Consider the following 14,814-nt stretch of genomic DNA (forward strand, 5'->3'; position numbering starts at 1 on the left):
CTTCTTGCAAACTGCTTGGGTGTTTCCATTGCCCCACATTCTGTTGGCACATTCGGGGCCTTCGGTCACACTGTCGCTGGGATCAATAAGTTTACTTTTCTTCTTTTGCCTTGTTATTATTTCCCTCCGCGTTGGCTGCGGATTTTGCTGGTCTGGTTTCATTACATCATTGGAGAGGGTGAGGATCCATCGCATCCCGGCCAGACGCGACACACGATGACGGAGCAGCACATGGAGCTGGAGAGCATGCGTCTGGCGACGTTCGGGGAATGGCCCCTCAATGCCCCCGTTTCCGCCGAGGACTTGGTGACCAATGGGTTCTTCGCCACGGGTAACTGGCTGGAGGCGGAGTGCCACTTCTGCCACGTGCGCATCGACCACTGGGAGTACGGCGACCAGGTGGCCGAGCGCCATCGTCGCTCCTCGCCCATCTGCTCCATGGTCCTGGCCCCCAACCACTGTGGCAACATCCCCCGGAGCCAGGAGAACGACCAGGAGGGCAACAGCGTGGTGGACAGCCCGCACCAGGCGACCACCTGCGCCTGTCCCGATCTCCTGCTGGAGGCCAACCGCCTGGAGACATTTAAGGACTGGCCAGTGAGTAACTTGCTCCGTTTCCGCAGGGCTCCCTCGCTCGCTGGTGATTCACAAACAGATGCTTTTTTATCAAAATTGGTTTCCAGTTTCAAGTCCAGTTATTAATACACATGTTTACGTAGCTGATATGTGAAATTAATAGGCTCCAGGGGAATCCCATACGAAATAATCGGAAATTCAATGCAACTTAAACTACAATGCTTCAAGTACATCGTAATCAGAGGAATTTTAGGGATGGAAATAATTACAGAATATTACGAAATTCGTCGAAAAGTATCCTATTTTCCTAAAAGAGAAAAAACTGAACCAGTTAAACGTTTTTTTTTTCCATTAGCATAATTTAATATTTTTTTAAAGAAATGTGCCACCCACATTTTTATCATACAATGGATTACAGAATATTATTAAATTAAAACAAAAAAGCCAGTAAAACCTAATTTTTTTATTAGCTAAAGAATCTTATACTACGCCTGTAAAAGACTTATTTTCCATTAGCTAAATTCACAGAAGGTATTGAAATGAGTTAATACTTTTTTTGATATAAAATGTTTCAAGAAGGATTAAAAACCATTTTTCATTTCATTAACTGTTACATGAGGTTTTGAAATGAGTTAGCAATCCCCTTTTAATAATTTTAGTAAAATGACATTTTGCAAAGAGGAAACAACTAAACCATTAAAATCCTATGTTTTTCCATTAAATAAATTCAGTTAAGTGGTAGTTAATATATTCTTAATAGTAACAGGAGTTTTTGAAATGAGTTGGATATCCCACTATCTTTATCAAAACTTATCTCATCTCCCCGTTCCAGAATCCCAACATAACGCCCCAGGCTCTGGCCAAAGCTGGCTTCTACTACCTGAACCGGCTGGATCACGTGAAATGTGTGTTTTGCAACGGGGTGATTGCCAAGTGGGAGAAGAACGACAACGCCTTCGACGAGCACAGGCGTTTCTTTCCCCAGTGTCCGCGGGTGCAAATGGGCCCGCTTATTGAGTTCGCCGCCGGCAAGAATTTGGATGAGCTGGGCATCCAGCCCACCAGTCTGCCGCAGCGTCCAAAGTACGCCTGTGTAGAGGCCAGGATGAGGACTTTCGCCGATTGGCCCATTGCCAATATCCAGCCGGCAAGTGACCTGGCCCAGGCTGGTCTATACTACCAGAAAATAGGCGACCAGGTGCGCTGCTTCCACTGCAACATCGGACTGCGCTCCTGGCAGAAGGAGGACGAGCCCTGGCACGAGCACGCCAAGTGGTCGCCCAAGTGCCAGTTCGTGCTGCTGGCCAAGGGTCCGGCCTATGTGAACGAGGTGCTGGAGGCGACGGCAGCCAATGCCAGATCCCCGCCAGCCACGGCTCCGGCTCCATCCCTCCAGGCAGACGCCCTCATGGACGAGGCTCCGGCCAAGGAGGCTCTGGCCCTGGGCATCGACGGGGGCGTGGTGCGCAATGCCATTCAGCGCAAACTCTCCAGTTCCGGCTGCGCCTTCTCCACGTTGGACGAGCTGCTGCACGCCATCTTCGACGAGGTTGGCGCTGAGGCTGCCCTGGAAGTGCGTGAGCCCCCCCAGCCGAGTGCCCCCTTCATGGAAACATGCCAGGCCACCACCAGCAAGGCAGCAGCAGCAGTGCCAGTCCTGGTGGCTGATTCCATACCGGCCAAACCGCAGGGAGTGGCCGAAGTCTCTAGGCTCACGGACCAGCTGCAGAAGGTGTCGGTAGCATCGGCTACGCCGAATGGCAATCTGTCGCTGGAGGAGGAGAACCGCCAGCTTAAGGATGCACGCCTCTGCAAGGTGTGTTTGGACGAGGAGGTGGGCGTGGTGTTCCTGCCCTGCGGCCATTTAGGTGAGTCTATAAACTACCCATCTAGCATGAGCTCTAGCCAACCTACTACCCCATAGCCACCTGCAACCAGTGCGCCCCCAGCGTGGTCAACTGTCCCATGTGCCGCGCCGACATCAAGGGATTCGTTCGGACCTTCCTCTCGTGAAGCGGATATCCACATCACACCGAGTTTATCAGCTAGTTCTTAAGCTAAACGATTGATTGCACCCACACACACAAACTACTACAGCGAAGTTCAAATTATCCGGTGATTAGCTAATGGAATACCTTTAATCGTCTACTAAGTACTTGGCCAACTGCAGCTATCCGTTTTTACCTTAGCTACGGTTTGTCAGCTGTCGTTACTAACTACCGCCTAGCCTCCCAGCGAGCCCCTGTTAGAACAGCTCTCTATTTCGCACGGAAAGGGTATCAATGCTTCGGCACGACCGCAGATCACTTAATTCTTGTTATCGTACTCTTATTAACACATGTATGTATTTTTGTTGATCATGTTTATAAGCCGCTGATAGTAGATGGTCTACACACAACTAAATGCAAAATACTGCGAAATACGAATATATATGTAAATGTTGAACGTGACTTCGTTAATGGGTGGTATAAACAGAGTATGTTTTGTTGTTATAGACAACATGTAACCAATTATTTACTTGTAGATATAGGTTTTGACATATTTTTTTTTTATAAATCAGCTTATTCTTATAATTATTCTATTAGCAAGATTTACATTCAATTCAAAAATATATAATATGACAGCATTTCAAATTTTCCGCCCATAATTCACCTGTAAAACGATATCGATTGGCAGAGTGACCATTCTCAACCCTTTGCTAAGTCCGACTACTTTGGTTGCTGAGCAACACTTGTTTTGTCGTTCGCAACATCGAGTTCTGTTGTGGTGGTTTTGTTAGTAGTTTATTTAACTTTTCTTAAAAAAAGTGTGGTCGTTGGTATTTCAAAATGTCCTCAATTAAATTTATATATTATGACGTTTATATTAGCAAATATTTTTTCCAGTGCTGCCCGATAGAGATGGAAAACCATTCACCCAAACATCGATATTACCGATGCTACATCGATGACTTCGATGTTTCTCCACCTCCATCGAGTTTTGATTTGTTGGTTTTGTTAGTAGTTTTTAAAAAATTTTCTGCTCCGCGTAAAGTCGTGTGCGCTGCGTGTCCGAAAAGTAAGCCCCAATGAAGCTCTGGTCGCGCAAAACGCACAAGCTCCCTCGCCAAGCAGTGCAGAAGTCAGTGAACGAAAATTAAGAAAAATTAGAAGAACCGAAGCTACGGAATATCGAAATTACCAAACGCGTGCACGAGTGTGAGTGTTGACTGCATTTGACTAGAAAGTGTGGGCGAGAGCGAGCGGGAAGGAAAGTGCAGCAGTGTGCGGTGTGGCAAGCACTGCCACTACCCCTTCCAGGCCGTTACCTTTCCATTTTGGAATAGGAATCTTCTTTAAAAAAACAGTTTTCGTACGGTGAGAAACAAAGCGACGCACGCACATACACGCTCAGGCTGGAAGAGGGGGGTGGAAAGAGAGATACAGAGAGCGCGACACGTATCTGGAAATCTCAATCTGGCTTCTACCCACAAAATACACACCGAAATTTCGGTTTTTTTTCGAGCGTGCTGCGCATACGCGCTGCTTTTATTCCGTTTTCTTTTTGGGGTCAGTAGCTGGAATCAGCTGTGAGTCGCCCCTCCCCCGCCTCCTTCCCTTCCCGTGGGAATGACCAATGCGCTCATTAAGGTATTCCCCAGCGAAGCGCAAAAGCCCAATCAGCGTTTTTTATTTTGAACAGTTCTTCATTTAAAACTCTGGATTACCTGCGCGCCTATGTGTGAGTGCTGGCAATGTTTTGCAAATACATACAATTTCAACAGCGCAGAAAAAAAAAGAAAAACAAAAGCAGGGCGGGCTTTTTACCGTTCTCTTTCTCTTTCATCCGCCTGCCAGAAGGAGAATGCAAAAATAAACAAATAACAAATTCCCGCTATCTCAACTGCGAATGTGTTCAGAATTTATATATCCACATCCACACATAAGCGTCGTTTGTTTTGCAATTGACCCAGTGCTTCCCTTAAATATTGAACTCAATTGAAGGCGCAGTTGCAGTCTCGGAACTGTATTTGCTACATTACTCATAAGTTGAAGAAGGGGGAACGAACACCCCTTACTTCACCACTTACTTCTGCCATCTGGGGAAAACTTGCATAAAAACGTGCCGATCTCTGCGTTTGATGTTTTACAAGAGTATCTGTTATGGTAGATACCTCAAGTACAGTGAATATGAGCAAAGGGAAGCTTGGGCTCAGAAACAGCATGGCCATTTATTTCCAATCCATTTATTTCCAAACAGTAATAAATTTTTATTAGGCCGCTGTACTTGCAAAAAACTTTTAGTATCCTTTTTTATTTTAATTTGTTTTTAACGCACTAATAACAATTTGAAAGTTGGAAAATAGCAACAAAAAAAACAACTTTTGAACGCTTTGATTGCTAATATGGGCTAACATTAAAATTGCCTTAAAATTAAACAATATTGTTAGTGGCCTCTCGTAGTTCATTAATGTTTGGCATAAATAACAAGCTGAAACTTTATATAGTCGCCCAAAGGACATTCGATGAAGATTTTCTATTCAAGGTAGGCTTATTCAGGTGTCTTTTTACCTGGCCAAACTGATAGTTCACATTTAAAAATGCATATGACTGCTCTCTGACAGTTTACTTAGTCGGTGTTCACTGTGCCAGGGATGGGCTACCTGCCCGCATCGGAGATTTAACCGTTGAAAGCCTCGCATCTCGCGATCCGCAGGCGATGCAACCCTAGTCTACCTACTCATACACTCACAATCTTTAGCACACCGACGACTCACGCACAATGGAGCCAGCTCCCCAGCTTTTTCGAGTGTATGTGTGTGCGTGGCTGAATTAACTAGTTTTATTTGTTTGGTGAATGTCAATTTCATTGTAATTGCACATAGAAAAGGAAAACAAGTTGGCTAGCGATGTTTGGTGATTAGTGCACCTGGGTGTTGCCATTTCAGCCACATTTTTGTAAGCCATTTGGCGAAGGTCAAGTGGCCAGAGTTGCCGATCAATGGCGAATTGTGACTGTTGCACTTGATGCGGCAGCTCTAATTGTTTTGTTTACTTTTGAGCGGTGCGAAAATGCCAGAAATGCGAGAAAACGAGAGCGCCAGCGAAATTTAACGGTACGTGGTAGCTCCACATCGTTGTGAGTTGTTGTGTGTGTAAATTTGCGATCAATGGCGCTGCTTCGCTAAATAATTTGACCTCTGGGCCACCAATTAATGTGTGGATGCTGCCCATTCTATTACTACTGTGATATATATTTCCATAAACCAAAAAGAAGTGCAAGACAAGACAGGTTGAGCGTGCGCGTGTGTGAGTTTTGGAGATTTTATGGCGGCACCGAAGGTCACGGCTAAACATATGCAAAATAAAATAAAACCAGACCCAAAGTTTCAGACTCTGTGATTCAGTGAGATCGCAGCCCAAAAGATAAGTAAGGGGAGGGTAAAGAAGTCGAAGTTTATATACCCTTGCAGCCCATACAAATATACTAACTGAAATCCAATCCCTTAGATTTAAATGATACATAGTCGTCCATGTTTCAATCGTGTAAGACAGTTTTATATATATTATATTATTGTATGTATTAATATATGGGATTATAATTAATAACAAATGAGTTATTTAAATTGGGAGCAATCGCTAAAAAAAAAATCTATTTAATTTCAATTTAACAGAAAGTATCATTAAAATATCCAAATTATAGTATACATGAAAAATCAACAAAAATAGAAAGTATTTTTAAAATATCCAATTTATGAGATACATAAATAAATAATTAAATTCGTATTGCTGCAGTACTATAGACCGTCGTCAAGTAATTATTTTAAAATATTTGAACTAAATGATATAAAATATCGTTCACCTGCTTTCCAAGAATATATTAACTTTATAGTATCAGAGATTTCTCCTCCTAAATTAAAAAAAAGCGTATTAATAAACAGAAACAACGGCAATAAAACAATTTTGACTTGAATCGAGGTAACGTGCCAACGATTTCCCCCTTTAAAGCCTAGACTCCAGCACTCCCTTTCCGATTTGATTGTTTATATCGTGCTTTAAAAAGTTATTAACGGAAGTACATTCACCTGATCAGTTGAATGAACATGCGCTCTGCTCTTTTCTACTTTTTTTCTCGCTTTGCTCATTTTTATTTATTAACAATTTTTTCATATTTTTTCTTGGCTATTTGACAAGCAGCTGCTCTTGGTTTTTTATATTTTTTTATTGGCGGACGCGATTTACTCACGTGCAAACATCCGTAAAAACGCAAATCACGCGCTTGTTTGCATTTGATTGCATTTTTGCATGTAATGCATTGTGATCTCCCCACTGACCTGTCTCAATTGCTAGTTCTAATTTGATTGTGGGTTAGAAAAGCGTTTATCTCAGGTGCGCAAGAGGGGGATAGTTACAATCTCTACGAAAATAAAAACAACCGATTTGCTTTGGTTTAATCATTTATTTTTTAATGGAACAACTGTTTTCTCGGGCACTCAATTAAACTATAATCTCATGGAAAAGGTGGAATTACTCATAAAAATAATTTGATTTCGCCTAATTTGTATTCCGTATAAGCTTAATGTTGTAGTGTCATTTTTTTATCTCAAGCTCGTATTTAGCACATTTTTAATAACGTTTTTCTTCGCTAATTATTGTTTTTCGCTTTGGTTATTAAGTTTTATGCTTTCAACAAAATAACCCGTTTAATTTAGTACAAGTAAATTAATGATTTTAGTAGCCAAAACAAATGGCTTGTCGCTCTTGTTAGTATTTTCAATGAAACTAAATTGAGAAATCTACCTCCACCTATTATTTTGAATAAATTATTATTAGTAACTCAAGAATTGGTCACCGCAACGAAATATCTGAATGAGTCAAGCTTTATTAAAAGGTTTTGACCAGGATCTTTTTACATATGTGCTTTCCCAACTTTCACTTTTGAAATGTTCTGCCCAAATTAAGCTTGAAGAGAGTACAAAGAGAGTTTTGCGAGTATTATATTCTATTAAGTGATGTATCTATATATTAAATCTTTGTGACTCTCTAATTGAGTCAGCCTTGGCTCTCACGATTAGACGACTCAAAAGATTAATAATAGTTATGAAATGTTAAGGTATTCAACTTTAAAAAAATGTTATGTTAATAACAATGCTGCTTAGTCTGTTTTCATGACTTATTTACTGTTTTAAAAAGCTTTAGCTTTAAAATATCAAACTTTAAACTTTACAAATGTTTTACAATTAACATTGTTCTGGAGGAACAATTTTTTGAAGTCCGCAAAGTTCGTTTTTTAGTTCTTGACGTAAGTGAAATAATCACCTCTAACCATCATCTCTAGAGACTTTCTTTTAGAAACAAAAAGAAATTGGTTAATGGCCACTTTTTCGCATTTCTACCTCTTTTTTTTTGTATTTCTGCAAACTGTTCGGTTAAGAAGTTACTTATTTAAATCAGATAAAATTTGTTTGAAATGTGCAAAGTTTACCAACCCTATTCGTTATCCCTTGCAGTAACAAACCTATCGTTTTGCAACACTGCCGGCAGGACCAAACAGCTGTGGCAGTCGGCAATGCACCAAGATGAGTAGTAAGGAGCAGCAAGCAGCAGGCCGGGATTTCAAGCGCAATTCGAACGCCTACGCCAGTCTGCCGCCCTCGGGATCAGGAGCCTCATCCTCCGGTTTGGGTTCGGGAACGGGAACGGGAACAGCTGGCAAGGTCCGCAGCAGCAGGCAACAACAGTTGGAACAGCAGGAGCAGTATGGACTCTCGAATAGCCTGTCCAGCGAGTCAATTCGACAAGCTTGCGCCTTCTTCGACGACGAATTGAGCGATGAGGACCTCATCGAGATCCAGCAGACGCCGCAGTCCTTCCACCAGCAGGCCAAACAACCCCTCCAGCTGCAGCCCATCAGCTTTAGATTGGGCGGTGGCGACCTGGGGGACGAGAGAAGTGCCTTTTGTGGCAGCCAGGAGATGCAACAGGCCCCGTTGAGTACGCCCATCAAGCAGCAAACACCTGAAACCGACGAAGCCTTATGTGTGATCAGCGAACTGGACGCCATTCTGGATGTGCACGATGTCTCCCAGCTGAATGGCACCTGCTCAAGCTCATCCATGAATTCGGGCAGCGACGATGACAAGGTCGAGGATTACCTTATGGACCTGGACAACTACCTGGAGGAGATGGACAATGCTTTGAGTCGCGAAGAGTCGTTGATCATCATGGGCGGCCAGTCCAGCCTAAAAAGGGAACCGAGAACTAGAACTCTACCTTTGAGTAGGAAAAAGAAGTCGAACAAGAAGATTTGCGAGGAACAGGAGGCGGCTCAGGGGGATTTTCAGAGGGAGCATCAAATAAGGAAGACCTACAGCTGCTCACTGAGGCCCACAAGCCAAACAGGTAGGTGTTAACTTGATTTCATCCTACTCTTGGGTTAGCAAAGCAGTTGTCTGGGACTTTATAATTTTCTAATCGCAAATATTTTCCAGCTTGCTCTACGGAACCAGCAATGGATGTTTGGAGGCGTCAGTCCTTGCGTCGCGCCATTGAGCAGGATGAGACCAAAGTCACAGCGGACGAGAGGGAGGAGGATGATCTACCCACTTTGTTGGTCGAGCTACCGCCAAGACGCGAGGCTGAGATGCGGCGCTGTTTCTCGCAAGGAGACTGCCAGACTGCAACTCCTGGTGGCTCTCAGATGCTCACAGAGGCGCACATCTTCGACAACCTGCTGCAGACAACGGCTAGGGCTTCCAGCGAGGAGCCGCGGCCCCGGCAATATGGTCGCCGCTCGGAAGGACCGCCCACGCCGGTTCGCTCCCTGATTCTGGCCCAGAGTCGGCCACAGAGTGCTCCCACACGCGTACAGATGCGAGAGCCGCAGCTGCAGGAGACGCCCACGCACCCCATCATGTCCACCTGCTCGGAACTAAGTTCGGCGCGCTCCTCACGCATGCCCAGCCCGGTGTCCCTGCCCTCGGACAGCAGCAGCAGTGGAAGCAGCTCCGCTGAACAGGACCAGGAGCAGGACGGACCGGTGCAGACCACGACAATGTGCAGCGCCAGCAGCACCACGCCCCTGGAGCCACTGCACCAACTGCAATTGCTCCTGCGCGAGAAGTGCGGCTTCAACAGCCAGTGGCCACATGCCGGCAGTCGCACTCTGGCCCTGATTGGCTGCACTTTGGGAGTTTTCAATATGTGCCGATTTGCCGTGCTCACCATCAACTTTGGTGGCAACTTTCTGCTGCAGTTCCTGCTGCTCTCGGTGGTCTTCGGGATTCCACTGCTTTGGCTGCAGATGTGCCTGGGCGCCAAAATACGAGCCGGTCCAGTGTCAATGTGGAAGATCAGTCCGATTTGCGCCGGAGTGGGCATTGCCCTGGTGATGCAGCAATGCTTTTTGGCCTTGTACTCCACTGTATCGCTGGCCTGGATTCTTGTTTACCTAAGGGATGTGTTCCCCACTGCATCGAGCACTGGTTATCGCTGGCAGGAGCTGGCGTTCCCCTATCGCTATGATGTCTCGAATGCCACCGGGAATCTCACGCAGACGGTGGCCGAGTACTTCAACGTGGTGGTGCTGCAACGGCTGCATCTGGCCAAGCATCCGGATGCCAGCGGAATACGCTTCCATGTCAACGATCGGGTAAGTTCCGCCAACCCCCACTGTCCCACTTCCCATCTAACTGACTCACTGCCAATTCCTTCAGCAGCTGGCCTTCTATCTGGCCCTCATCTGGGCGGCCGTATTCCTCATCCTCTGCAAGGGCCTAAAGTCCTTGGGCAAGCTAGCCTACATCATCTACACGCTGCCATTGGTGGCCCTTGCGGTGGTGACCGCCAAGTTTGTCTATGTCGTGGACCCGAGCAGGATACAGGTGAGTCTGAGTTGATAATATTTTGTATTTTCGCTAATTAAAAAACCAATCCATCCAGCTTTATTGATTTAAATTGATTTATTATTTAAATTTAATGTAAGGGCGCTTCATATTTAAAACAAATTTAAAGAAATCTTTAGAACCATATATTAACATGGTTGGTTTTAAATGATAAATTATTTAAAATTCGCTGAGAATAAACGTTTACTTTAACATTTGTTACCAAGTTTATTTTGGAAACCAGAAACATTAACGGGATAATATATAATATCACCGCTTAACCAATCTTAACCGAATGTTATATATAAGTTAAGTTTTTAAGTTTTCTAAAGATCAATGTTATAATATAAAAGACTTAGTCTTGTTGCATCGGAATATTTAATATAAATAAATAAATAAAGAAAAAGAAAAGTAGCCTTAAAACTAATTCTTTTTTACTTGCCTTATTTTTTATAGAACATCTTTGCTGCCAGCGATTTTGACGACTTTCTGGTCAACTCGAATAGCTGGACGGCGGCTACTCAGGAGACGTTTCTCACCTGGGGTCTCCTAGGAGCCTCGGTAATCGCCATTACCAGCAGAAGCCACGCCAATGCCAACAAGGCGGCTCTAAGAAGGGATGCAATTCTCCTGGTTCTGTTCACATTAATTGGATTGGGTTTGATGGCCCTGCTAGCCCTGTGTTGTGCCCAGATTTTGTGGCAGCACGGCTACGTCTATGTGCCAGGATCCTTTGGTGAGTTTAAAACTCTTCTTCGAAAACCTTCAGCTAATTGTAAAACCTGTTGTTTACAGAAAACCCAGATTGCTATACGTCCATTTACTCGCTGCAATCGAACACCAATCCTTATTTGCTTTCTTATCCGCGTTCGCTGATTCCGCACTACTCCTCGTTCATTGGAGAGACGTACAGAAGGAACCGCACCATGATCCACGTGGAGAGTGGCTTCCAGGCGCTGCGCTTCATCTCGGAGATCTTTCCGGCCGTTCTGTCGCTGGTCAGCGATAGCATCTCGTGGGTGTGGGCCGCAGTGACCTTTGCTACCTTCGCGGGATTCGGTCTGGCGCAGCTGTGCGTGATGTGGAAACCAATCTCGAGTGCCCTGGGCAACTCCACGAGTTCCGTTCTGCTGAGCTGCGTCACTGGCCTCCTGCTGAGCATCCCCTTTGCCACTGAGATGGGCATTTCAATACTATACTATGTGGACTTTCTACTGGGCGGCTCGTGGTTCATTCCGATCATCTGGACTGCCCAGATCTTTGGCGTGTTTTTGATACGGGGACGCCCCTACAACGGAGATGATTTGGTGAACGACTTGCGGCTATGTGGCTCCATGTCTGCCTTCCTGGCCTTGTCGTGGAACGTTCTGCTGCCCATTGGCCTGATCACGCTGTCAGTGGTGGACTACAAGGCCTCGCTGTCCAATCAATTCTACTATTGGCGTGGCAAGTCCTACTTCACATACTGGTCCAGGAAGATGGGCAGTCTCATCCAGATTGGAGTGCTTTTAGTCATTCCCGTGACTGCTATTATTCAGATATACCGGTATCTGGCCCACGGACCTCCGGATATCCTGGAGGTTAGATATTCTTTATTAAACTTTTGAATTTTCGTAATGATTTCTTTGTTTACCCTAGCGCATTCAGCTGCTGTATCGACCGCCGGAGGAGGGAGAGGAGCCTCGCCGCCCATCTGCCCGACAAAGTGCGGCCCAAGGACGTCGCAATGCGTTGGGTCAGCCGTCGGAGGGCACCCAGCACGATGCCCAGAATGACGCTCCGCCCAAGTACACGCCCCCGCCGTCCTACACCACGGCCACTGGAGCTCGCCTGGCCAAGCTTCTGCGCCAGAGCATTCGACGTAGTGTGCGCAGGTAAGAGGCGTAGTCAGTCTCCGAAGAGAAACAAACCTTTACTTAATGAATAACCAACGCACAGGGTTCTGGGAGACTCCAGTCGCACGCGACCCGTGCTCTCCCTTGATGCGGAGTCCGCTTCGCCAGCGGCGCCACCTGATTACTTGACCATACTGACCAATCCGGCCGGCAGTAGCTCCAATGCGGATCCTTCGCCAACGTCCAGCAGCAGCAGTCCCGAGTCCATTGAGATTGGCCATCGACCCGCTGGCTACGCCCAACGCTCACAGTCGCTGGGCAGGAAGCTGCATCGCTCCGGGGCCTCCACGCTGGAGAGGCGCCAGTACACGGCGGAGGATGTGGTCACCATACTGCGCTCCTCGGTGCGACACCGCCAGTCGCAGGCAGGCGGGAGTGTGGGCACTGCCAGCACCCTGCCCCGCCCCCAGGCCACCGCCATGTCCTCCATGTCCACCCACTTGGAGGACGCCTCCTTCCGATCCATAGAGAATCTCGTGCTGAACGCCGAGCCACCGGACAGGACGCCCGGTGTGGATCTGGAGCTCGAACAGGAGGCTGGACGGGCGGAGGAGTGCGCGCAAAATAATACATCTGTGATCTAACTGACTAATATCGTACCGTACACATAGCGTAACTCTTATGCGATCCACATATCCGCTTGCTTTCTTAGACTTGATTAGCGCTAGTTATCTAAAATACGAATATACTTTGTAGTTATGCGAATAATAACGAAAACAACTAGTTGGTAATCCCCCCAGTGTTTGATCGTGATCCCTATAACCGGTATTCTGCTTCTGCCGCGGTCAACCCACCCTTCATTCGTTCCATATTTCAAGCTTACGGATCGCGCCTGTCGACGCAGTTGCCCTTAAAATTATCCCAACAATGGGCGGTCTACGTGCCCTGTAGTCGAGGGCCGGGTATTTAAGGAGAAATGAACTAAGCCCAAAGCCGATTAATAAACGTGACCGGTCAAAAAAAGTGAAAAAGGAAGTCCAGGAGGGCATAACCAAACACGGGCGCCTAATGAGCCGGCGGCTCAGGAAGCTGGTTGCGTATTTCAATTAAAGTATCACGTAGTTTCCCTGCCCTTTCTTTTCTGACTTGCATATTGCATTGGTTTTGGCTGCAAAAAACGTTAATCCGCGGAATTTTCAAATTGGCACGTTCTGGCTGGGCTGCCAGAGTGCTTTAAGATTCCTAGTGAAATACATAAGAGCTAGGGTAAGGTATAAACTATTTAGCTATTTTTTGAATTTAGTAAATAAAATAAATAGCACTGATATTATATCGATTTGTAAATAAGCCTGGCTCAAAGAGATACCACATTTTTAACATTGTCTACCTTTAACATGAGTGATGTCTGCATTTTAGCAGAGTTTACAAATTTTAGCAGAGGGTGTGCAGAAATGGAGTGGAACTAGGCTAAGTGTGCAAGAACTTGAGTGAAGTGATCAAAAACGAGTGAAGCGAAGAAGAACGGGAGTGGTATTTTCAGTGTGACCCTCGTTACAAACAGACATACATCTATGGCTCTGGCCAACCATCGATAGGACCGATAAAAAACATCGATGACAATGACGACGTTTCCAAACTGGCCTGGTTCTGGCCACACTTCACACATCTAAACAAAAAAAAAAAAGTTTCGAAAGGCAGCGGATGCGAGCGGACGGATCATTTTAAAATCGCGTCGCGTCGAGCGTCAAAAGTCAAAAAAGAGTGGAGTGCTGGCATTATGAAGATTTTGCCTTTGCAAGCAACCAAAAACCGAGACTTGCTCGCTTGCAATTAGAAGCGCGCCATTCAAAGCCACTCTGCACACAGCCATTTTTAAGTTAAAGCCCAAGCTAAGGCCAAAGTTTTCTGCCGCGTTTAAAAGTGCTCAAACGAGATTTCCACTTGAATTTCCTGAATTTCGGTTGTCTGCGCGAATCGAAACGAATCAAATCCGCAAGCACAAGAGTCGAATTTAAATTGCGGCACCAGTTTTTTCCGTTTTTCGCCGTCTGCAAAGTGCCGAAATTAGTGTCTTTGTGTCAGTGTTTTGTTCTTCGTCTGTGTGGGTGTTACCAATTTGGATTAGCGGTGTGTTCGCCTGACTAAAACGGTAAGTGTCCTTATACATGTATCCTGCGAGCCAAGTTAGTTTTGTATTAGTTGGTGTTAAGTAGTCCTGGCACTCGCACATTTCACAACTTATTTTGCCGCAATTTGCTGTAGTGTTTTGTATTAGCATTTTTATGTCCCGCCTCGCCAAAGTTGACAAACAAAACGCACACAAGCACACACACACGTAAGCCCACGCACACAAAGGATTTCATTACATTTTGGGTGGGACGACGCATAACGGTATAACCCTCCCCGTGCTGTCTCTATCCCTTTCCCTCCCACTGCCCCGAATGCTGTGCTACCGAATTTGTTTTCGCCTTCGCTCAATTCCGTTCTCTCCTGTTTTTATTTATTTTGATGGCGTATTTTGCCATTCCGCTTTGTACGAAT

The 14,814-nt window shown here is 45.6% G+C and overlaps 3 protein-coding genes across 9 annotated transcripts in view; all 3 read left to right on the plus strand.

Moving 5' to 3' along the window:
• The first annotated feature begins 28 nt into the window (after window positions 1-28).
• Window positions 29-3,021, plus strand: LOC128256536 (death-associated inhibitor of apoptosis 2). Its single transcript, XM_052986964.1, has 3 exons — window positions 29-597; window positions 1,409-2,444; window positions 2,501-3,021. The coding sequence occupies exons 1-3, from the start codon at window positions 217-219 to the stop codon at window positions 2,587-2,589; spliced, it is 1,506 nt and encodes a 501-aa protein (XP_052842924.1). The 5' UTR covers window positions 29-216; the 3' UTR covers window positions 2,590-3,021.
• Window positions 3,022-3,420: 399 nt separating this feature from the next.
• Window positions 3,421-13,064, plus strand: LOC128256535 (sodium-dependent transporter bedraggled). 7 transcript variants are annotated; one of them, XM_052986959.1, is made up of 8 exons: window positions 3,426-3,633; window positions 8,066-8,957; window positions 9,047-10,206; window positions 10,271-10,438; window positions 10,895-11,174; window positions 11,234-12,018; window positions 12,077-12,312; window positions 12,377-13,064. In XM_052986959.1, the coding sequence occupies exons 2-8, from the start codon at window positions 8,135-8,137 to the stop codon at window positions 12,915-12,917; spliced, it is 3,993 nt and encodes a 1,330-aa protein (XP_052842919.1). In that variant the 5' UTR covers window positions 3,426-3,633; window positions 8,066-8,134; the 3' UTR covers window positions 12,918-13,064. The 7 variants fall into 7 exon arrangements, with proteins under 7 accessions (XP_052842923.1, XP_052842919.1, XP_052842915.1 ...); XM_052986955.1 differs by having other exon boundaries at window positions 3,427-3,773; XM_052986962.1 differs by having other exon boundaries at window positions 3,427-3,773; window positions 10,274-10,438.
• Window positions 13,065-13,933: 869 nt separating this feature from the next.
• Window positions 13,934-14,814, plus strand: part of LOC128256533 (protein slit) — a 54,851-nt gene continuing 53,970 nt past the window's right edge. Inside the window, 1 exon segment of the mRNA XM_052986953.1 lies at window positions 13,934-14,422. The gene's annotated coding sequence lies outside the window, so the exon portion shown is untranslated.

The sequence above is a fragment of the Drosophila gunungcola genome, assembly GCF_025200985.1.
Source record: "Drosophila gunungcola strain Sukarami chromosome 2R unlocalized genomic scaffold, Dgunungcola_SK_2 000020F, whole genome shotgun sequence".
Taxonomy (NCBI): domain Eukaryota; kingdom Metazoa; phylum Arthropoda; class Insecta; order Diptera; family Drosophilidae; genus Drosophila; species Drosophila gunungcola.

What these genes read in the sequence shown, in the direction of transcription:
- LOC128256536 (XM_052986964.1), top strand. Translation starts at nt 217, where the DNA reads ATGACGGAGCAGCACATGGAGCTGGAGAGCATGCGTCTGGCGACGTTC. An exon ending in AGACATTTAAGGACTGGCCA is followed by an intron (nt 598 to 1,408) that starts GTGAGTAACTTG and finishes TCCCCGTTCCAG; the next exon opens with AATCCCAACATAACGCCCCA. An exon ending in CCTGCCCTGCGGCCATTTAG is followed by an intron (nt 2,445 to 2,500) that starts GTGAGTCTATAA and finishes ACTACCCCATAG; the next exon opens with CCACCTGCAACCAGTGCGCC.
- LOC128256535 (XM_052986959.1), top strand. Translation starts at nt 8,135, where the DNA reads ATGAGTAGTAAGGAGCAGCAAGCAGCAGGCCGGGATTTCAAGCGCAAT. An exon ending in TGGACCCGAGCAGGATACAG is followed by an intron (nt 10,439 to 10,894) that starts GTGAGTCTGAGT and finishes TATTTTTTATAG; the next exon opens with AACATCTTTGCTGCCAGCGA. An exon ending in CTATGTGCCAGGATCCTTTG is followed by an intron (nt 11,175 to 11,233) that starts GTGAGTTTAAAA and finishes TGTTGTTTACAG; the next exon opens with AAAACCCAGATTGCTATACG.